The sequence below is a fragment of the Sus scrofa genome, chromosome 9, assembly GCF_054392235.1.
Source record: "Sus scrofa isolate SSC_HxYL_T2T_F1_AM1 chromosome 9, Sscrofa_HxYL_maternal_Yorkshire_Landrace_v2.0, whole genome shotgun sequence".
Classification (NCBI taxonomy): Eukaryota; Metazoa; Chordata; class Mammalia; order Artiodactyla; family Suidae; genus Sus; species Sus scrofa.
Window position 1 is genome coordinate 110,674,087 of NC_139391.1, and position 22,445 is coordinate 110,696,531.

Consider the following 22,445-nt stretch of genomic DNA (forward strand, 5'->3'; position numbering starts at 1 on the left):
GTAACTAAAAGCTCCCAGAGAAACATGCCACCAGGAATAAGAATATCAAACTGTTTCCCTAAAACTACCCAAAGCGTCTCATTCACCCCATACAATTTCATTGCCTATAAACAAAAAGCAATGGAAAGGGGGAGAAAGGCAGATAAAAGTGGTATGCAAGTTATTCTGGATATTTTGACCTGTTTTTTATCTCACAATTTATTCACCATTAGTTTAAAATAAAGTCCCTTGGGATTCTGGGTTAATGTCACTTTTTGAAAACAGTACTGTCTTTCCACTATTTTGTGTAAGTGCCACAAGATGAGTAATTCCTTCATCTCCGTGGTTTCATAATAGCTAGTCTCTAGTTTCTTGGGAGTCTGAAGGTGGTTCCTCCTGGGTGTGGGGAGGGTACCTCTTCGGTGACCCTTGCTGAGAGGGCACCTAATGTCTGGAGCCAGGCTGAACACCAGAGCTGGTCTCATTTTCAGATGTTCCCAGGGAGAAAGCCTCCTGCTGGGTTTATCTTTGACTGGTTTTGCAGGCTTACTTTTTAAGCTCAAGGTGACTTTGGACCCAATGCATACTATAGTATGCCATGCAAAGAACAAAGAACCCTGGACAAAGATTGTCTACGATAAGCATCAGAAATACAAATGCCTTTATTAGGCTCTTCAGTGGCTGCCTGTTTTAACCACTGGCACACCCAGCATAATGCTATGACTCAAGAGGCCTTGAGTCTGGTATCAAAACAGTTAAGTCAGAGTTCCCAGAGGAAATGAATCTGACTAGCACCATGAAGATGCAGGCTTGGTCCCTGGCCTCGCTCGGTAGGTTAAGGATCTGGCATTGCTGTGAGCTATGGTGTAGGTAACAGATGCAGCTCGATCGTATCTGGTGTTGCTGTGGTGTAGGCCAGTAGCTACAGCTCTGATTTGACCCCTAGCCTGGGAACCTCCATATGCTGTGGGCGCGGCCCTAAAAAGACCAAAAAACAAAAAACAAACAAACAAAAAACCCCAACCAACCAGCCAACCAACCAACCCAATAGGGTATACCACACCTGCTCTGGATACACCCTTCTTGCCTCTTCAGATCCAGCCCCCAGCCTCTCCCTCCCTGCTCTGTGCCCCCAGAAGGCTGACCTCCATAGATAACAACTGCTCCCTTGTCCTGCAGCTTCTGGTTGGCCCTTGGGAAGCCCTGGAATGAGGGGAAGAGAGAAGTCAGGGTATTTATCCCCTGGCTCCCACCCTGTCAGCTGGACGAGTTCCTCCACCTTCTGGAGGTCCCAGTTCCCATAAGGCAGCACTCTGCACACAGCACTCTCTGTCCCTGGTTCCAGTTTCAGGAACTGCTCCCTTCTGTGGCTCCTCCAGGGCCAGCATCGCAGAGGGAGGCCCACTCTTCCTAGCCCTGAGATTGTCCACCTTCCTTTAAGGTTTCCACATATGCTGCATACGCATTGTAACAGTGCCTTCGCTAAAGCCTCCCACAGTTATCCTAATTTGCCTTCTGCTTCCTGCTGATGCCCCTATCAGGTCAATAACACCCTTGAGCATGTATTAGGCTCCTACCCCAACCCTCTCCCCAGTCTGTTTGATGGCGGGGAACGGTTGTCATGGATAGCTAGGACTGTGACTTCCACACCACTTTCCGCATAAATCAAACCCACCTCTGCTAAGAGAAATCTGGGCCCTGGCATGGAATAGAGATGATACAGAGTCACACTTGCCCTGTCTGTGAACATCTCAATCATGCTAGGGCTCTTGGGTGGCTCTAGCGCATCTTGGGAAATTCTTCTCCTCCTGCCCTGCCCTTCTAGACTCTCCTGCTGGTCTTCTTTGTTCTTCTGCCCTGAGAGGTGGGAAACAAGGTTGAAGAGTAAGAACTCTGAATATCAAAGACTGGAGGAGACTGTGCTCTTGCCAGCCTTCCTGGTCAATTTTCTCCTCTCAGTGCCATTTCCGAGGAGTGTGTACTGTGGCTTCCCATGGGTCCAGAGTCCCTGGATGTGTAGGATGACAGTTTGTAGACTGCATTCCATATTAGCTGGTAAAAATCACCTTTTGAATAGCCTAGACTCTTCAGGCCAGCCCTTGCAGGGTCCTGCTCTTGATCGTCTGTCCAAATGAGCCTTGAAGGTCAATGCCAGCCAGCAACTGAACCAGTTGTATTTATTAGTTAAGGTAGCTCTACACACCAATCCAGGAGGGCTCTGGGCTTTTCCAGCCAGGGGAACTTTCATCCTGTGAAAGCCAAGGTGTGAGGAGGGGCAGCAAAAGGGGTCCTTCCTCCCCAGTCCTGGAAGTGGAAGTTTCTACTCCCGAACCCCAGCCTCATTTACATACTCATTTGCTGGGAACCCCTGACCTGCAACGCCCACAATCCTCCTGTCCTTAGCATGATTCTCATGTCTCGCTCTGCCCTGGAACCCCAGAAGCATCTTCCATTCCCATGCCTAGGAGGAAGTACAGGGGTGTCAAAACCCAACCAAAGGACAGAACCCCCATGCTACCACAGGGCTCCGAATCCTCACCCCTGAATATTTATTCCATCTTCAGGGCTTTTGGCACAGTCCTTCCAGGGGAGTTTGAGGGAGCAGGCAGAAGAGGGTGGGAGGGCTGGGAGGGCCCCAGCACCCAGTGGATCTGAGGAGGCAGGTGGCTCTGTGCCAGGGTCCCCCGGGTCCCTCACCACCCTGTGGGTCCATGCAGCCCAGAGATAGAAACCACCCCAGCGGCTTTCCCAGGCTGGTGATGAATGAGCCCAGGGCCCCGATGGAGGCATCAAAGGCACCGTGACAGCCTCGCTCTGGTTGTAAATTGTCAGGCGCTTGGCTGAAAGCGCTTTGCAAGCTGTTTGTGAGCCAGAGGCAGAGGAGGGAGGAGGTCGGTGTCTCAGAAGGCGGCTGGGCCTGTCACCACTGTGTGGGGAGGGGACCCTGGTCAGATGGCTGGGAGCAAGGGCAGCCCGCCTTTGAGGCAGGGATTGATGAATGAGGGGGAGTGGTTTTTCCGAGTTAAGCCTTTAGGGGAAAAATACCAAGTGGCAGGAGAGAATGTAAAGATCATGCCAGGCGGCCCCTCAGGGCCATGTGTAGAGGCCTCTTGTGGAGGGCGTGAAATATCTGGTCTTAGGACCCCGGATTCTTTGGATGATGCAACTTCCCGGCTTCTGCAGTTTTAGAATCAAGGCTCTGATCCCCTGACTCTCTTTTGTGGGCCTGGAGAGTCATTGATGGAACTCAAAGTAAAATTCACTGTGACTCTTAACACTTGCAATAGAGAACAGAGCCTGGATGCATCAGCTTTGTGGGACAGGTCTTGAAACCACTCTGAACCAGTCTTTCTTCATCTGTAAAATGGGGACAAGGATGCAAACCTCTTGGCGTTAAGGGGCTGAGAGAAAGAGATTTTAAAGTGTTTGGTGTGACACCACACAAAGTTGGTATTTAACAAACAGTATCTGTTCTAAAGTACTGATGAGTAAACCATGACCCAGTGCAATCAAGGCAGGAATGGAAATGCCTGGAAATGCCTCCAATTCTGCTGGACACAGAGGGAATCTCTGCCAGTGGAGATTCAAGTCACACCTGTCGGAAGGACTGCTTTCCTGAGAGCAAGTCCAGTTATTCTCGGCAGCCCAGGACCATCCTTGCCATCAGACTGAGCTCCATGTTTGCTGAGCTCTGAGCCCATTTTAGCTGTCATGAAGAGCTGCATGGAAGGTGGAAAGGAGCATAAGTTAGCTGCAGAGGACTAGAGAATTTAACACATTAGTCTCAATGCCCTGAGAACAAGATGCCAAGACCGGATTAAGAGTGCAAGGCTTTTATAGTGGAAATGCCTGTGACGATGGAGACAGGGCCAGACTAGGCTCTGAGAGTCATCAGACCGAGATACAAGTCATACAAGTCTAATCTGAGCTAAGGAAGGAGGGAGGATGCGTGGGTGGGAATATTCTAGTCTGCTGTGCAGTCCATGAAAGGTTTGGCTATGACACCGGGGAGTTCCAGAGCCAAAGTCAGCTGTCATGGGACAGGAATGAGTCTGTTCCAGTCATTGGCACATGACCTTACTGCAAATACAGCAATGCATTTCAGGGCCCAGCAGCCAGGGGTCTGTGGTCAATTATGTTTCCATGGTTGAAGGTCTTCCAGGCACATCCTCATGACAACCACAGTAATTGGGTTTTTTTGTTGTTGTTGTTGTTGTTTGGTTTTTGTTTTTGTTGTTGTTGTTTTGTTTTTAAGGCGGCACCTGCAGCATATGGAAGTTCTCAGGCTAGGGGTTGAATTAGAGCTGCAGCTGCTGGCCTATACCACTGCAAAAGGGGGTCTGAGCCACATCTGCGACCTATACCAGAGCTCATGGCAATACCAGATCTTTAACCCACTGAGTAAGGCCAGGGATCTAACCTACATTCTCCAGTATACTAGGTTCTTAACCCACTGAGCCACAACAGAAACTCCAACAGAATACATTTTTGTACAAAATTCTGCCCAAGGCAAAACATGATTGAGGTAGGGTATGGAAGGAAAGAAAAGGAGAGAAAGAAGAAAAAAAAGAAATACTAACTACACAAATTCCTCTCTGCCTGTACACATGCTGCTTTGCAGTGATTTTGCCTTTCCTCCCATCAAGAGATGGGTATCTCTTTCTACTCATTGAATCTGGACTTGACCAGATGAATTGCTTTGGCCACTGGAACATTCACAAACATGGCAGAGCAGATGCCTGAAAGGAGTGGGTGCATTAGGACTTGTCCTCTCTTGTACTTTTGGAAACCTGAGATCTCCATGAGAAGAGCCCAGCTAGCCTTCTGGAGGATGAGAAACAACATGAAGCTGAGGCCACCCACGTTCCCACTGGACATAGGAGTGAGGCCAGGAGCATCCAGGCCCTGCTGAACCAGACCAGAGCCAAAAGAAAGAATAAATACCTGTTGTATTAAGCCACTAGGTTTTGGGCTGGTTTGTCATCTAGCAAAAGCAAACTATTTCCATTTTATACACGGAAAAACTGAAACCTGGAGACACGTGAAGTCCTTCAAGGAACTGAGGCCTGGGGGTTGTTAACCATACCTCCTCAGAGTCTCCAAGCTGGGCTGGACCAGATGGCTCCAAGTTTGGGGGAAGCTTTACTCATTTGCATGCTCTTTGCCCTGCTCCTGTAGTGAACTAAGATTGGGACTCTGAATTTGACCCTTAGTAAACCTCTACTGAATGAATGCTAGAGTGGTGTCAGGAAGTCCTTCCAAGACTTAGAACCCATAAGAACAGGAGTGGAGGAATTCCCAAGCCTCTAAGTATGGAGGGGAAGGGTACAGGGGCACAGGGATCTCCCCCAACCAGATTATCCACTCCTGCAGGCAGGGCCAGAATTCATACTTCTCTTATACTCGCCTTCACTCCTGTGCTAATCCCATAAGCTACCATTTATTCATTCCAACAAAAATTTCTTGAGAACAAAGCAGGGATCCCCGCCCTGGTGGTGCTTACATTTGGGGGGCAGGAAAAAAATCAGGATAAGTAAGTTGGAAAATGTAAGCGCTAAACATTAAAACTAAAAGGAGGGATGGGAGAGGGAGCCATGGGCAGGTGGCATTGACATTTTAGATGGGGTGGCCAGGGATACCTGAGAAGGTGCCATTTGATTAGACTAAAGAAAGTGCAAGTGGATGTTTCTGGGAAGAGCCCTGCATGGTAAGTGCAATGGCCCTGAGGCCAGAGCCCGGGGTGTCCAGGAGCACTGGGAGGCCAGGGCATCTGAAGTAGAGGGGACAAGAAGAGTTAGCAGCTGAGTTCAGACAGGTAAGGTAGGGTTGGGGTGGGAGTCGGGGCAGGGGTAGGGCTAGGCACACATCGTGAAAGATCCTGTAGATGAGAGTCAGGACTTTGAGTGCAATGGAGTTCTTGGGGATTTAGGGGCAGACAAGTGGTGTGATCTGACAACCTTTTCACAGGATGCTCCGCTGCTGGGTTAAGGATGGTCTGAAAGGAGGCAAGGGCAGAGCGGGGATGCCAGTGATGGGGGGACTACAGTCACCATGGACTTGCTTTCAAGGGCAATGAAAGCTGGGGTGTCTCGCCCAGGGCCCATGTTAGAAGGAACACTCGGTCACCATTTGTTGGGGAAACTATGGAGTTGTGTCTTTTCGCCAGCATTATGGTGCCTGAGAGAGCAGCCAAGGGGACGTTGCTTCTGGACCTGAACAAGTTCTGCTTTGATGATGACAGCGAAGCACCAAACAACCAATTCAACTTCACCACGCCATCTGGAGTGGGGAGCAGCGGCAGATTTTTACAGGATCCAGCTGGCTCTGGGAAAATTGTGGTCAGTAAATGGTCATTGCATCATTGAAAGGGCATGGGGGAAGCTGGGCTGACATGCGGAGTGCTTTTGCTGCCCCATGGAGAGAAATTTCCGAGGCAACTCCCTCTCTGAGTGACTATAACTAACTTAATAGTGACTCTGTTTTCCCCATTTGCTCTTTATTTTACCCAAGTTCCGGGAAGTGTTTGTTATGTGTGGTTATGCCTGGGTGCTAAGGACTGGATTCTTCCTTGCATAGCTCGCAGTTTGCAATTTGTGTGCCTAGTGAGCATGCCTCCACCGTCACATCAGTGCCCTCTGGGTTCCAGCACTTCTGTTTATTTCAGCACTTATTCCTGGTCACAGAGGTATGAGGTGAGAGAGCAGGGCCAGGTCCTGGCCTCACTCAGTGGGTTAAGGATCCGGCGTTGCTGTGAGCTGTGGTGTAGGGTGCAGACATGGCTGGGGTCCTGTGTTGCTGTGGCTGTAGCACAGGCCGGCAGCTGCAGCTCCGATTCCACCCCAAGCCCGGGAACTTCCATATGTCGAGGGTACAGCCATAAAAATAAATAAATTTTTAGGAGTTCCCGTCGTGGCGCAGTGGTTAACGAATCCGACTAGGAACCATGAGGTTGCGGGTTCGGTCCCTGCCCTTGCTCAGTGGATTGACGATCTGGCGTTGCCGTGAGCTGTGGTGCAGATTGCAGACGTGGCTCGGATCACACGTTGCTGTGGCTCTGGTGTAGGCTGGTGGCTACGGCTCCGATTAGACCCCTAGCCTGGGAATCTCCATATGCCATGGGAGTGGCCCAAGAAATAGCCAAAAAAAAAAAAAAAAGACAAAAAAAAATAAATTTTTAAAATAAGTAAATAAATTCCACACTGTAGAACCACTGGAGACCCAAAGGGAATGAGAAAAAGAGGGGCCACTCCACTGGGGCATGAAAGGCAGGCCTCCATGAGCTCTGTGAGACCTTTAATGACAGAGTTCCCGCTGGAGGGCGGCGGGGAATGGGGAGAGGGCTAGAAGGGCAGTGCAGAAGGTGGGTGGGGCTCTTGGAGAAGGGTGGCCTTGATGAGGGGGTGTCTTTGCATCAGAGATAAAGCCTCAGGGAGAAGAACAAGCAGCCCACGAGACATCGTCCCTTCCACCCCCTTTCCCACCTTCCAAACCCAAGAAAGCCATACCGATTTTATTCGTTGTGTCAATAAAAAATAACATCTATTTTTTTCTGTTTGAGAAATTAATATATGTTCATCGTAGAAAATGTAGGGAACACAGAAAAGCACTACTATTCAGTAATAATCACTGTTAACATTTTGATATATTTCCTTCTGTCTTCTTCCTTGTGCATAGTTTTTATGTCTAGTCTATACATATGTGCATAAGCATCTTTTGTCTTTTTAGGGCCCCACTCATGGCATATGGAGGTGCCCAGGCAAGGGGTCCAGTCAAAGAGGTAGCTGCCAGCCCAATGCCACAGCTTCAGCAGTGCCAGATCAGAGCCACATCTGTGATCTACACCACAACAAATGGCAACGCTGGATCCCGGACCCACTGAGCGAGGCCAGGGATCGAACCCGCATCCTCATGGATACTAGTCACATTGGTTTCTGCCGCATCACAGCAGGAACTCCTGCAATTGGATTCTTAATCCACTGCACCACAGCGGGAACTCTGACTTCCCTGAAGTAGGCAGGGCAATGGTGCTTGATGAACATCTTTAAACCCTGATTTCCTTTGCTGGTAAATTCTTTTGGATAAGTTCTCTAGCAGTGAGCAAAGGTACGGCCTTAACTTTTTAAAGTTCCTCATGTGGGAAAAAATGCTCTTCAGAAAGGTTTTGCAATGTACATGTCCACTAACAGTATATGAAAATGTCTTTGTCCGTTCAATTAAAAGGATTGTTTATTCTATGTATTTCGCTCTCTCTCTCTTAATCCAGTTGATCGGTGACCTAGATTATGAAAATCCAAGTAATCTAGCAGCCGGCAATAAATACACTGTGATAATCCAGGTGCAAGATGTTGCCCCTCCTTACTATAAAAGCAAGTATCATTTTGATTTATCTCATGAAATATCCTCCTTGCGTAACAATGACTAAACCATGCTAAGCAATACTTGGTCTTAGGACAGGTATGTATGCGTGTTCAAAAGGAGACTTCCAAAAACCCAGACACCTGGGAATCAGCCCAGCCTTCTCCAGTCCTCCACCAAGCATATGCAATCACTCTCCAAGTCCTTTCTTCTGTGTCACCTATTAAAATATTAAGGATCTGCTGCTGTCCCCCACAACTCTGCCTCCCCCACCCCACTAGTACCACTCTAGAACCCCCTCTTTCGTAGCTGAATTACAGCACCAGGAGTCTTTCAAGGATCTTTCTGCCTGCTTTAGCCTTGCCCCTTTCCAGTGCATCCTCCACATTTCTGACAGTGATTTTCAGGAAACACACATGCCATCATATTACTTCCTCGCTTAAAGCCCTCAAGTCTCCCCAGAACTGTCAAGTTCAAGTTTAAACTCTGGCTCGGGCACAGAGCAATAACGCAAGTCACATGCATTTCTGGGTTTCCTCTAAAGTTATAGTTATAGGAGTTCCCATGGTGGTGCAGCGGAAACGAATCTGACTAGGAACCATGATGTTGTGGGTTTGATCCCTGGCCTCGATCAGTGGGTTAAGGATCTGGCGTTGCTGTCAGCTGTGGTGTAGGTCGCAGACGAGGCTCGGATCTGGCATTGCTGTGGCTGTGGTGTAGGCCAGCAGCTGTAGCTCCGATCGGACCCCTAGCCTGGGAACCTCCATGTGCTGCAAGTGTGGCTCTAAAAAAAAAAGTTCTATTTATACTATACGGTAGTCTGCTAAGTGTGCAATAGCATTATGTCTTTAAAAAAGTACATGCTTTAATTAAAACTACTTTATTGCTAAAAAAAAAAAATGCTATCCATCATCTGTATCTTTAGCAGGGTGTAATTCATCTGTATCTTTAGCAGGGTGTAATCTTTTTGCAAGAGTAACACCAAGGATCACTGATCACAAGTCACCATAACAATATAATAATAGTGAAAAAGTTTGAAGTATTGCAAAAATTACCAAAACATGACACAAAGACGTGAAGTGCAAATACTATTTGAAAAAGGGTGCCAATAGACTTGCTCGATGCAGGGTTCCCACAAACCTTCCATTTGTAAAAAAAACGCAGTATCTGCGAAGTGCAACAGAATGAGCAACGCCTGTATTGTGATTTAATTTTTTTTCCTATTTCCGTTTTTAGATAACATCTACATTTATATCCTAACAAGCCCAGAAAATGAATTTCCTCTTGTCTTTGATAGTCCGTCCTACGTATTTGCTGTGTCAGAATTAAGCCCAGGTAACATTTACTCAGTGCTCTGTAGTGGCCAGTATGGGAAGGGAATTTGAAAGGGAATGGATATATGTATGTGCATAACTGACGTCCTTTGTTGGGCGGCTAAAATTAACACAACTTTGTTAAGTCAAATATATGCCAATAAAATTATTTTAAAAATAACTTAACCACCAAAAAAAGAGAAAAAGAATTTAAGCACAGATAAGGAACAGACAAGACACAGACCTTGGAGGCTCCCTGCAGAGGCCCTTGTGGAGCTGTGCACACCCACTCACTGCTGATTTGTGTTTACTGAATCTCTTCTTTCTAAATTGTCCTCGCTGCTGAGGAGCCCTTCAGGTGAAATCTAGATTGTGGAAACTGTTGCTTAAATGGCATCTCTCTGAATCCCCTGATTGCCTCCTTGTCTGGGTGCCTGATTCCGCTAATTCTCTCCTTTGCAGCCTAAATTTCCCATGGTCTCCACTGATTTCTACTCAGCTCGCTCAGAGATTGAAATTAAAAATTGAGAGGAGGCTTCCCATTTCTAGATTTCTTTCATTTGAAAACAAATGACGCCTTCTCTGGTCCTTGGTAGGATTCCCTGGAGGCTGCTTTTTCACCCTTCAAGATGCCTTGATTTCTGCCTGCAGACTCTTCCCCACTTCCAGCTCGGTTTCTCCCCATTTCTCCCAGTTTGAAGGCGGTACCTTTAACTCTGGTAAAATCACAGCCTCTGAGCCATTGATCATGGATACTTCTACACTAAAAACCAAACAAACCCCAGACTCTCCCTCCGAAATGACTTCCTCTCCAATTCATAGTCTCTCTTTATGATGAGCTCCATTTCCTGACATTACATTTTTTTTTAATTTTTTTTTTTTTTTTTTTTGCTTTTTAGGGCCACACTTGCAGCATATGGAAGTTCCCAGGCTAGGGGTCGAATGGGAGCTTTGACTGCCAGCCTACACCACAGCCACAGCAATGCGGGATCTGAGCCACCTCTGCGACCTATACCACAGCTCATGGCAATGCCGGATCCTTAAACCACTGAGCGAGGCCAGGGATCGAACCTGCATCCTCAAGGATACTAGTCAGGTTCGTTACTGCTGAGCCATGACGGGAACGCCCCTGGCATTGCGTTTTACATCAAACACAAAAAGAGGGACCGGGAGTTCCCACTGTGGCTCAGTGGTTAACGAATCCGACTAGGAACCATGAGGTGTCAATTTGATCCCTGGCCTTGCTCAGTGGGTTAAGGATCCGGTGTTGCTGTGAGCTGTGGTGTGGGTCGCAGACACAGCTTGGATCTGGCATTGCTGTGGCTCTGGTGTAGGCCGGCAGCTACAGCTCCGATTAGACCCCTAGCCTGGGAACCTCCATATGCCACAGGTATGGCCCTAGAAAAGGCAAAGACAAAATAAAAAATAAAAAAATAAAAAAAGAAGGTCTCAAGAAAGTGCTTTTAATTCCTTATGCCAATATCCCCTCAATAACAACTGCAGCAGGAATAGGCTTTTTATGAATTCACAGATCTTTTGACAATTATTAATCACCTACGTTGGGCCAAGCACTTGGTGCTGGCCTATATAGTAGAATAAGAAGAGGTTCTGCCCTTGAGGAGTATAATTTACGAGGAAGAACTTCTATAAAACAATCAAGCCAGAATTCCAGCAGCCCCACCAACAGGATGTGTAAAATAAGCAACATGAAACAGGATTTAAAAATCAAAAATCAGGAGTTCCCGTCATGGCTCAGGGGTCAGCGAATCTGAGTGGCATCATGAGGTTGCGGGTTCGATCCCTGGCCTTGCTCAGTGGGTTAAGGATCTGGCCTTGCTGTGAGCTGTGGTGTAGGTCGCAGACAAGGCTCAGATCCTGAATTGCTGTGGCCGTGGTGTAGGCTGGCAGCTGCAGCTCCGATTTGACCCCTAGCCTGGGAACCTCCACAGGCTGTGGGCACGGCCCAAAAAAGACAAAAGATAATAAATAAATAAATACATACATAAATAAAAATTTTTAAAAATCAAAAATACCCTGTAATCATCCTGTTGCAAATTATTTTTTTCATCCTGTTTATAAGAGCTGCCCATGCTCCTTATGGAAAATTTGACAAATACAAAAGATTTTAGACAACCTTGCTACAGAGAGACGTATGTGTGAAGATGTTCTTTGCAGTGTCGTGATCGTATAATAACGGGCGTGCTTGGAGCCTCTATAAAGACCTGAATTGTCTTTGACATCACAGTACTGCTTGAATCATACGGCCAGTTACCTAGTGGCAGTCCTTAGCACAGTTTGACTTGAATAGAATTGAAGATGTAAAACACACAGGGTTTGAATAGCCCAGAGGCCTCCAAAAGTCCCTCTGCCCATGGCACTGAGAATGTCTGCTCCTGGCTCCTCCCTTCACCCCCAAAGCAGGACTCATCTCAGGTACTTTCTTCTTCCAGCTAGAACCCGGATTGGACAGGTGCATGCGACAGATAAAGACCTCCCCCAGGGTGACATCGTATACTCCATCTCTACTGGAGGGGCCAGCCTGCAGTACCCAAACATATTTTGGATTAATCCCCAAACGGGAGAACTCCAGCTGGTGACTAAAGCAGACTATGAAACAAGCCCCGTCCACATTCTCAGAGTCCAGGCCACCAACAGCGAGGACAGCAGCTCGGTCACTGTGAGTGGGGCTGTCTGGTGTGTTCCCACCAGCCTGACTGGTTGACTTCAGGTCACCCTGGCACCCTCCAGGGGCAGCAGTAGCAATAAGGAATCTTAGGACGTTCCTGGTGTCCTAGCAGTTAAAGGATTCAGTGTGGCCGCTTCTGTGGTTCCGGTTCAATCCCTAGCCCAGGAACTTCCATGTGTTGAGGGTGTGGTCAAAAAAAAAAAAAAAAAAAAAAAAAAAAAGGATGCTTAACAAGGCACATCCTGCAGACATGACCAGAAATGGCTGGTGGTCCCGGACAGCACAATCGGACACACATAACAGTGCCAGGAAATAGAATGACATCTCTAAGCCCATGTTTGTGGGTGACTGGGAGGGGCACTGAGATTGACAGCCACTCTGAGAGACAAGCTTCCTCCTGCTGCCTTTAAATCCCCCTTTGCTTCCAAGGTGGGCTGCAGTTATGCAATCGCTCCCTGCAGTTGTAGCCTGTTCCTACCCTACCCCCGTCATGCCGGGTGGGACAGGTCTTACAAAGATCTGGCTTGCCACAGGGCTATATTGCTTTGCAACCTCTGATGTTGAGAATCTGGTTAAATGCATTTCTGAGTGGAGCCTGAGAACCTGCATTTCTAACATGCTTCTGAGCAGTGCCCATGCACTGGTCCCTGGCCGTACTGTGAGCAGCCAGGGTTTAACAGGTCTGTGCTGTCAGTGGTTAGGACTTTTGACAGTAATACAGTGGCCACAAAGAGGGATTAGGACTTTTGACAGTAATATGATGGCCGCAAAGAGGGAACTATGTCTTGGTCTTTCCTGTTAGTAAATTGAAAAAGCAGAAGGCAAAATGAACTAGTGGCAGACAGCCCTATGTGATAGAGCAAATGACTGGTTCAGAGTCAGGAGACCGAGTTCATTTCTCAACTTTGATCCCAATTTTCCAAGGGGGTCCGAGCAATGCTTATCTTTGTACCCCGATTTCTCTCGCTCTCATGGAGAGTCACCTCATCACTCAAAGCCTGAATAGTCCAGCTCCTCTGGTGACTTGCTTTGAATTAGTGGGACGATGGTTTTAATGATGTGTGAGGCTCGGCATTGCTCGCTGAGGAAGAGATGTGCTAAGTTGAAGATAATTGTCCTGTTTGTTAGGCTGGGTTTTTGAGAGGAATGAATGGGGTCCACTTTGGGACCTAACAAGAGAGAACATTTCAATTTATTCCTGGGCTCAGAAATAGCTGAAATCCCCAAATTTCAAAGGTAGAATGAATACGACTCAAAAATTCATAAGCTTTTAAAAAGGGTGAGGATGACATAAATCCCTTTCAGGGCTGACATTCCATGATTGCATGCTGGCAGGCGTCCCAGTCCATATTCCAATTCAGCAGGCACAAAAGACGGCGATGAAAGAGAACAGGCCGGTCCCTGCTCGTGCCAGGCCAGCGCCACCAGCTCAGTGTAGGACTGATAGCCGGGTCACAGAGGAGACTTGGCTGAGCCAGGTCGGCTCTTTCTAGGCTAGGGGTTCTCAACCCTGGCTGCATATTAAAATCAGCTGAGGAACATAAAAAAACCGACCTGGGCCCCACCCTCCAGGGAGTCCTATTCATCTGGTCTGGCGTGGGCCAGAGAAAGTAGAGCCAGCGCTAAGAGCCCCTGCTCTATCTTCCAAGGTTAAAGAGAATTTCCAAATAACAAGGGCAGGTAGCACAGGGAGGTCACAGTTAATCCATCGCCCTTACTGGAAAGACAACTCAGTATCATCTGGGGATGCGCCCATGTGTCTAGGTGCACACATGTGTGTGTGAGGGGGCGTGTGGATGTATACATATATTAGGCACACATGCAGGTACATAACACATGTACACACAGTATAGCAGTTAACAGCATAGGACTTGGAGTAGGACAGACCTGAGATCTAATTCTAGCTGAATGGCCTTAGGTTAATTACCTCATCTCCCTAAGCCTCAGCTTCCGCATCTTTAAAGTGGAAATAATCATATTATCTGTCTTGGGGAAGGTTAAGCCCCATTAGTTTGCAACAAGCGCTCAGTCCAGTGCCCGGCACACAGTAAGGACTCAGTGAGACGCGCTCAATAAAGGCCACTTTCTTGCTGCTCTTAGGTTACTGTGAACATCCTTGAAGAAAATGATGAAAAGCCAATTTGTACTCCAAACTCGTATTTCCTGGCCATCCCAGTGGATCTGAAAGTTGGCACAAATATTCAAAATTTCAAGCTGACGTGTACTGACCTTGACTCCAGCCCCAGGTCTTTTCGTTACTCCATTGGCCCAGGTATGGTATTGACGTCCGCGGTTCTGGACCCCGTCTGGTGTTGGCGGTGGCAGCTGCTGTTTAGAAGGGGTGGGAGCCTGTGCTCACACACTGATTTGGCACAGTGTGGGGGGTGGGGGTTGTGAATGAGGAAAGCAGGGATGTAGAGTCTGATGGTCCTGGAAGCCCCAGGCTTCCTCCTGTCCTCTCCTTCTCACCCAACTCTCCCCAGACATCCATACATGGCAGGCCCAAGGAAGGGAGAATCCGATTGATGGTGACCCCTGCCCCAAATTCCCAGCCTGTCATACGATTCATGAATCAGATTAGTGTAGTTAAAATTTTTTTTTAGTCCAACTCCTCCACCACCTCCTTTCCTGCAAGCTTGGAGTGGGGGCAGGGGGATCCCAGCCCTCTCTCTGGATAATAACAATTTAAATAGATGAAATGCATTTTGAAATGTGTCCTCAGGAATTCTCTTCTGCTCCATTCATTTTCTTTCTTTAAAAATATCCCATGGTGGGAGGGTAAAAAAAAAAAAAAAGAGCACCCCTCAATGGAAATGAGACCAAAATAGCTCATCTAATGAAGTGCTGGGGCCAGAGATTTAAACCCAAACAAGCAGAGCAATTTCACGTGAAAGAGAGAAAACCCAGCTCGGCCACCTGCTGAGCCCTGGCAGAGCAGGAACTCTAGCAGCAGGAAGCCTCTCGAGCAGGCTGTGTCACAAAACCCAGGGGCAGAGCCCGCCTCGAGACTGCCGAGACTGCCGTTGCCGGAGATGGAAATAATCCATACTGAGAACCCTCAGGCCTTTATGGGGCACTTGGCTGCCAAGGGAGTAAAAATTGCATCACCCTCTGCTCCATTTACTGGTTTTCAGTCAGTAATGAGTCTGGGGCCGCTGGAGGAATGAGCAAGGGCTGCCTGGGCGGACAGCTTCTCTGCCTGGGCTCCCTCTGCTCTGAGCCTGCAGCCTGAACGCAGCAGTGGGGGAGGCGGGCATGGAGACCGAGGTCCCTGTGCAGCCAGGACACACCTTCCTTTGGGGGACTCCAGAGACATCTGCCACCAGTGTGACCCGCCAGGTTCCATGAAAGGCGTACAGTGAACTTGACCTATAGCTGGGGTGGTCATGGTCCACTCTTCCCTCTTGCTGTCCACGGACTGGTCTGAGCATGGCTTATATGCTGTCACCAAATCAATGCCGATGCTGGACACTGGCTACACCGGGATTGTTAGACCCCTGCCTGATCAGCAGATGGCAGCCCTTCTCCTGGGACAGGTGTGCAGGGCCCTCTCCTATTCTTTTCATTGTAAGAGTCTCTGTGATACAGTTAAGGTCCCAATCCTCTCACTGACCCAGACCTCGTGCATCAGAAACAGTCTACACCTGAGGTGTGGATGTTTAATGAAAAGGCTGAATGCAGTTTTCTTTTAACCCTTTCCTTCTCACTCTCTCTTCTTCTTTCCCCCAAATCCCTGTATCACATCTCACGTAGGCAACATCAACCGTCACTTCACCTTCTCTCCCAACGCCGGGTCCAACGTTACAAGCCTGCTTCTTGCGACTCGCTTCGACTATGCCAGTGGGCTTGATAAGATCTGGAACTACAAACTGCTTGTCTACATAACTGATGACAACTTGCTGTCCGGCAGGAAGAGAGCTGGGGCTCTTGTTGAAACAGGGACAGTGACACTGAGTATTAGTGTCATTCCTCGCCCAACCACAGTTGTCACCACAACCCCCAGGGTAAGGGCTTTGGGACCTGGAACTCCCCCGATACATCCCTTGTGAGTTCCATCAGTGGAGCCCCTTGACCCAGGAGAAATATGCAGTGGACTGAAGAGCTGAGGTGTTAGGATGTTGCCAGGATGTAGGGGTCACTGGCGGGGTGAGGCCTTGAGCTTATAGAACCATTAATTTTTCCTGTTCTGGTAAAGAAGGGTGTATATTTATGCACAGGCTTGTGATCGATCAGGTATTGGCCATCCATGTGTCACAGGAGCCAGTTTTCATGTACGTGTTGCTGCTTTCACAAGGCCTTCTCTGCTTGTCCTGAGAGCTACTGCAAGTCAGTGTCCATGAGAGCAAGCAGCTGCTGGGCCCTTCTCCACTTTTTTTTTTTTTTTTAATGCCATTTGATTTTTCTTTTATTTACATGAGCTTTTAAAAATTTTTTGTATTATAGTTGATTTACAATGTTCTGTCAATTTCTGCTATACACCGAAGTGACCCAGTTATACATACATATATAGACATTCTTTTTCTCACATTATCGTCTATCATGTTCCATCACAAGTGACTAAATATAGTTCCCTGTGCTGTACAGCAGGATCTCATTGCTTATCCACTCCGAAGGCTATAGTTTGTGTCTGCTAACCCCAAACTCCCAGTCCATTCCACTCCCCCCCGGCTCCACTTTTTGCAGAGTCACTTTGTGCCCATCTGTACCCTACTCCCCACCCCTACTCCAAAAAAAATTCACTCATTCCATCTACAAGTATTGCTTCCATCCCTAATAAGATGCCAAGCACTTTGGTGAATAAGCCGGAAAGGATCTCTGCTCTTATGGCGCTTACAGAATAGGTCAGTGGTTCTCAAAGTGTGGTCCCTAGATCAGCAGCATCAGCGTCACCTGGGACCTTGTGAAAAAAGCACACTCTTGAACCCACTCCAGAACATTAAAATTAGAGCTCACTCAACCGTGAGCATTACTACGACCTCCAGGGAAGGATGCTGAAACCCAGCATTCCCTGCCACCCACCCCCCACTCCTACTGGGTCAGAAACCCTGGGGGTGGGGCCCAACTATCTGTGGGGTTTTGTTTGTTTTTTGTCTTTTTAGGGCCGCACCTGCAGCACATAGAAGTTCCCAGGCTAAGGAGCGAATCAGAGCTACAGTGGCTGGCCTACACCACAGCTACAGCAACACGGGATCCAAGCCGAGTCTGTGACCTACACCACAGCTCATGGCAACTCCGGATCCTTAACCCACTGAGTGAGGCCAGGGATGGAACCTGCATCCTCATGGATGCCAGTCAGATTTGCTTCCGCTGAGCCAGGATAGGCACTCCGCTATCTGTGTTTTTAATAAGACTTCCAGGGGAGGCTGATGTGCACTAACACTTGAGAGCCTCCTTTCTAGAAGGGGAGACATTATAAACAGGTGTGCGAATTAATAAACTAACTACAGATTGTCATAAACAGGAGGAGGGAAATAAGCAGGTGCCACAATAGAATCCATGTGATGAAGGAGGGGGATGTCTTAGAATCTGAGGATTATCATCCCCTGCTCCTTGGATGAAGTGGCTTATATTTGTCCTGACTCTTGTCCCCTTTCCTCTTGCTCCTGGTAAACACTGCGCCCTTGGTCAGCTGCTCTGCACTTGCAGGACGCCAGAGGAAATGCAGTCAGAAGCTCAGAAAGCTTGGTCAAATTCTGCTTCTCAGAGTCTTACCACGAGCTGGTTAATGTTCCTCTCCTGTGGGATGGAGTCAGTTGATCCTAGTGAGGGAGTTCCCTGCTGGTCTAGCAGTTAGGACTTGGCACTTTCACCACTGGGGCCCGGGTTCAATCCCAGGTTTGGAAACTGAGATCCCACATCAAGCCGCTGCACGCCTGGGCCAAAAACCAACCAACAAACCAACAAAACCAACCCCAATGAATGAAGGTATTAGGTAACCTTAAGGGCTTCCAGCTGTGGGAGGGAGCAATAGGAGCCCCTGAGGAAGGAATTGCCACCTTTCTGGGACTTACAACATGACCCAGTTGTGACATCTCCAATCCAGAAACCACCGTAATGTGTTTGTCCTCTGTCTCCCTCGCTAGGAAGAAAATGCTGAACTTGAGGTGATAACAGCCCGCTCACCTGGCAGTGCAGCCAGGAGTGAGTGTTAAAAAAACCTGAAAAGCCTTCAAAGTGTTAAAAAATAATGTTCACGGCTCATGCCTTCCCAGTGAGAGACAATGGCTATATTAGCCCTGAGGTGATGCCATGAACTGGCAGGAAAAGAAGCCAATGGAAGTTTTGCTGTTGGGGAAGGGGAAGAAAGAGGGTGAATTGAGGCCTCGCGTTGCTTTCCAGTTCCCTGTGTTTTCTGGGCTGGGATCTAATGGATGTCTGGCAGGACTATAAATAAGGTGTTGGGTTGAAGCAGCCAGCACAGTGAGCAGAGATGTTTACGGCAAGAACAAAGAGGAATGAACACTCAATGTGAGAGGGCGCGGATGTCAAAACCACCACCAGCCCCCACTCACCCTCCCGCTTCTCTGTCATTCAAGCCCAGGGTCACCTATCAGATCCTGAGGAAAAACGTGTATTCGCCATCGGCGTGGTACGTGCCTTTTGTCATCACTTTGGGCTCCGTACTGCTTCTGGGTCTCCTGGTGTCCCTGATCGTCCTGTTGGCCAAAGCCATCTACAGACACTGTCCCCGCAAGACTGGGAAGCACAGGACATCTCTGTAAGTTGCCAGTGGGCTGGGCTCTTTCCTTTAGGAGGACACTGCTTCCAGTGATGTCGGGAGAAGGAAAGGCAGACAGGGTTTCTCTGCAGGTGGAGAGGGTGCCTGGGATGAAGGAAGGAAACGAAGATATGGGGAAGGCATCGGGCTCTCCTGGTCCTGGTGGACGCCTCCCCCCGCCCCGCCCCCTTGCCCGATCACCTGCTGGGCCAGGAGACTATTCCTTTGGTTTTCCCTGGCAACTGCCCTGTTCTTGCGTTCGCAATGAAACTGGAGTTTCGGCCTCTTGGTGACTTTGTCCTGGATAAAAGCTTCAGAACAATCCCCATTGTAAGAAGTGGGGGAATATGCTTTGCTGTTATTCGTGGAATATTTAAAGGATGAGATGGAATCAGAGGAAGCACAAAAAACGAATAAGAGAGTTAAGCTTTTGGCTCCAGTGACTCAGCTGGGCTTCTGTGTGACTAACTAATCATTTTTCTTGTGTGTGTGGCCCTGGTCTCTCCCTCCTGAGGGCTGGAAACGCCGGCCTGCTTTCCATTCCCTCCTGCACACTAATTTGCCTCCTTCGATGACACTCTGCAGAGAGTCTTTGACCAGCCACAGGGAGGTCCTATGGTGAAGTGAGGACAGCTCTGAGTTATTACAAGCTTCTCCAGAATCAGTGGCTGGAGGAGCTCTGATAGGGAGAACCCAGTGGTCCTGAGCCTGGGTTCTGGAGTCACTTGAGGCTGGGGTCTGTATCTTAGCTCTACCGTGTTCCAGGTATATGGATTTGGGCAAGGGAAAACCTCTGTGAATCTCATTTTCTTTATTTGAAAACCAAACAATTAAATGAGCAAATGCAAAGGCAGCACTTAGCACTATGCCTGACGTAGCGTAAATGCTACATACGCTATTTAAAAAAAAAAATCTTCTTGCATGATTTTTTTTTTCCCCCATGGCTGAGTCCCAGTAAGCTCAGGATTCTAGATTCCAAGTTAAGCTCTACACCCAAGTATTTTGGGATACTGGAGCTACCTGCGTTTTGGGATTTCTCACTGGCAAAAAGAAGAGGTGATAAGGCGCATGTGGCTTTTAAAAGTACTCTAAAGATTAGCTAGTAGTGTCAAATAACTTTTAAGTCTGTGGATGAATGACTTATAAAAGTATAAGGTATTAGCATAAAGATGTTCATTGCATTTTGCCATATTTATTGGGGATGTACGTTGCTATTGGCAACCTTGACTTCAAGGTAAAAACTCCTTGAGCATCTGCTGAAATTAAAAAAGGCATTTTATTTGGACTCTACTCAGAAATTGACTTGAAAAAAAAAAAGAAGGCTCCAAAAGAGTGATGCTTAAGCTTGTAAGGATGGTGGTGCTCTGTAATGGGATTTGGGCAGAAGTTCTTAAAGGAAGTAATCCAACAGACACGTTAAATATGCACCTTGAACCTGGTTATTTTCATTTACATTCTAAATATGAATTGTTTTCAGCACAGTTGACTTTAAAAAAAAGAAAAAGAAAACGCTAACTAGTAATTTAGACTCAGACCTGGCCTCTCTGGAAATGTGTTGTACCATCTGGCAACCAACATTTGTCTAATAGTAAAGAATAAAATTAGAGCCCCAGAATTATAGGATCTAAGGTTATCATGGGAAGGGTCTTAAGAGTCCAAGTGTCCAGCTCTTCATGTCACAGGAAACTGGGGGGGTTTGTTTTTGTTTTCTAGCTACCTTTTTTTTTTTTTGCCACCCACCAGCATATGGAGTTCCCAGGCCAGGGATCAGATCTGAGTCCCAACTGCAACCTACACCAGATCTTAAACCCACTGTGCCCAGCCTGGGATCAAACCTACATCCTGGCACTGCAGAAATACTGCCGATCCACTGCACGATAGCAGGAACTCAAGGAAACTAGGGTTCAGCTCCCAGTTGTCAGCACTTCCTGCTGTGAGCCAGGCCTCTGCTCTGATAGCATCTGGGAAGGAGAACCCAGCAGGAAGAATCCGACACTCTGGCTGGGGTGGTCCTGCCCTCACTCAGTGTTATCAGAGAAAATCTATCCCCTGAAGTGCTATGAAGTAATCGTTATCAAATGTACCATACTCCCACAACTTCCGTAGTGATGGAGCAGGGCTGGGAGCCTGGGCTTCATTTTCATCCGCAGCCCCGCCCCTCTGTCAATCAGCCTCTTAGTCCTGGGGAAACTCATTTGCCCAAAGGCCCTCACGTTGTCAGCGTGCATCAGTGCAGAATGCTCCCAGGCTAATTCTTGTCCATCCTTTTCCCCCTCTAGGGTGAAGAAAGGAGGTATGTACGGTGCTGATTCCCTTTGTTTGTTGTTGTTACTGTTGGGTTTTTGCTCAGTTATGTTACTGAAAAGGGCTGCAGCTTGGTAGAGAATCAAGGCACAGTCCTGTCTTGCTGGGTTTTCCACTGCATCATCTATGGATGGGATGAACCAGAGGTCAGACGGTAGCTGGAGAAAGAGGAGGGCAGGGGAGGGTGAATGGGGCTGTGGGCCCACTCAGGTCTCTCATTTAGTCCTGCCTGTCCCTTACCGAGCTGCCTCCAATCAGTTGAACGTAGGCACCTAGATGTCTGTTCTCCACCAGGTGCATCAGGAACGGAGAATTCTCAGAGGGTTGAATACAGACCGAATCTATTTGCGACTCCGGCACATGGAGGAGGTAAGCCCTCCTAAGGACCACTCACGCTGCATATTAGACGGATGCCTCTTTGTCTTTATCTGCTCACACCCATGGCATATGGAAGTTTCCAGGCCAGGGATCGAAGCACACCACAGCAGCAACCCAGCAACTCGAGCCACAGCAGTGACAACACCAGATCCTTAACCCACTGAGCCACCAGGGAACTCACCAGGGAACTCCACGGATGCCTCTTTTTAAAGAACATAAGATACTGTACTCAGATTGCAATGAGCTTGATCATTTTTGCAAGTTATTTATGTCAGGCTAATTAGAAAGGGGGCTGGGTGCGGTCAGGTGGGCTGGGAGGGCTGAGTGACGTCAGGGCACTGCTGAAATGAGCAAGGTCTATCAGAAGAGATGTTGCCACCACCCCCAAAGCTGTGGCCTCAGGAGAATTAGGACAAAGAACTGGAAAGAGTGTTCATTTTTGTTTTGTTTTTGTTTTTTAGGGCCTCACCTATGGCATATGGAGGTTCCCAGGCTAGGGGTCAAATTGGAGCTGCAGCTGCCAGCCTACACCACAGCCACAGCAATGTGGGATCCTTAACCCACTGAGCAGCACCAGGGATCGAACCTGCATCCTCATGGATACTAGTCGGGTTCTTGACCCGCTGAGCCACTACAGCAGCTCCTAGAGTGTTTTTGAGAATGATTAATCCCTCCAGCCATAGGTGTGTGCATCTGACAGGCACAAGGCATG

The 22,445-nt window shown here is 48.1% G+C and overlaps 2 protein-coding genes across 12 annotated transcripts in view; one reads left to right on the plus strand and one right to left on the minus strand.

The window, feature by feature from the left end:
- ATXN7L1 (ataxin 7 like 1) overlaps nt 1-22,445 on the minus strand; it is a 462,010-nt gene that overhangs the window by 402,728 nt on the left and 36,837 nt on the right. The window lies entirely within an intron of this gene.
- Nucleotides 1-22,445, plus strand: part of CDHR3 (cadherin related family member 3) — a 71,568-nt gene that overhangs the window by 43,524 nt on the left and 5,599 nt on the right. For 5 of the 7 annotated variants that reach the window (XR_014816048.1, XR_014816047.1, XR_014816049.1 and 2 more), the window contains 8 exons: nt 6,146-6,317; nt 8,243-8,345; nt 9,571-9,669; nt 12,098-12,324; nt 14,434-14,605; nt 16,087-16,337; nt 18,870-19,062; nt 21,650-21,724. Coding sequence is in view for 2 of the 7 variants with exons in the window: in XM_084977405.1 (XP_084833531.1) it covers nt 6,146-6,317; nt 8,243-8,345; nt 9,571-9,669; nt 12,098-12,324; nt 14,434-14,605; nt 16,087-16,337; nt 18,870-19,051; nt 21,331-21,344; nt 21,650-21,724 (1,295 nt within the window). In the remaining 5 variants the exon portion in view is untranslated. Of the gene's footprint in view, nt 1-6,145; nt 6,318-8,242; nt 8,346-9,570; nt 9,670-12,097; nt 12,325-14,433; nt 14,606-16,086; nt 16,338-18,869; nt 19,063-21,330; nt 21,345-21,649; nt 21,725-22,445 lie in introns of all 7 variants that reach the window. The other 2 variants (XM_084977405.1, XM_013979834.3) reach the window with 1 other exon arrangement.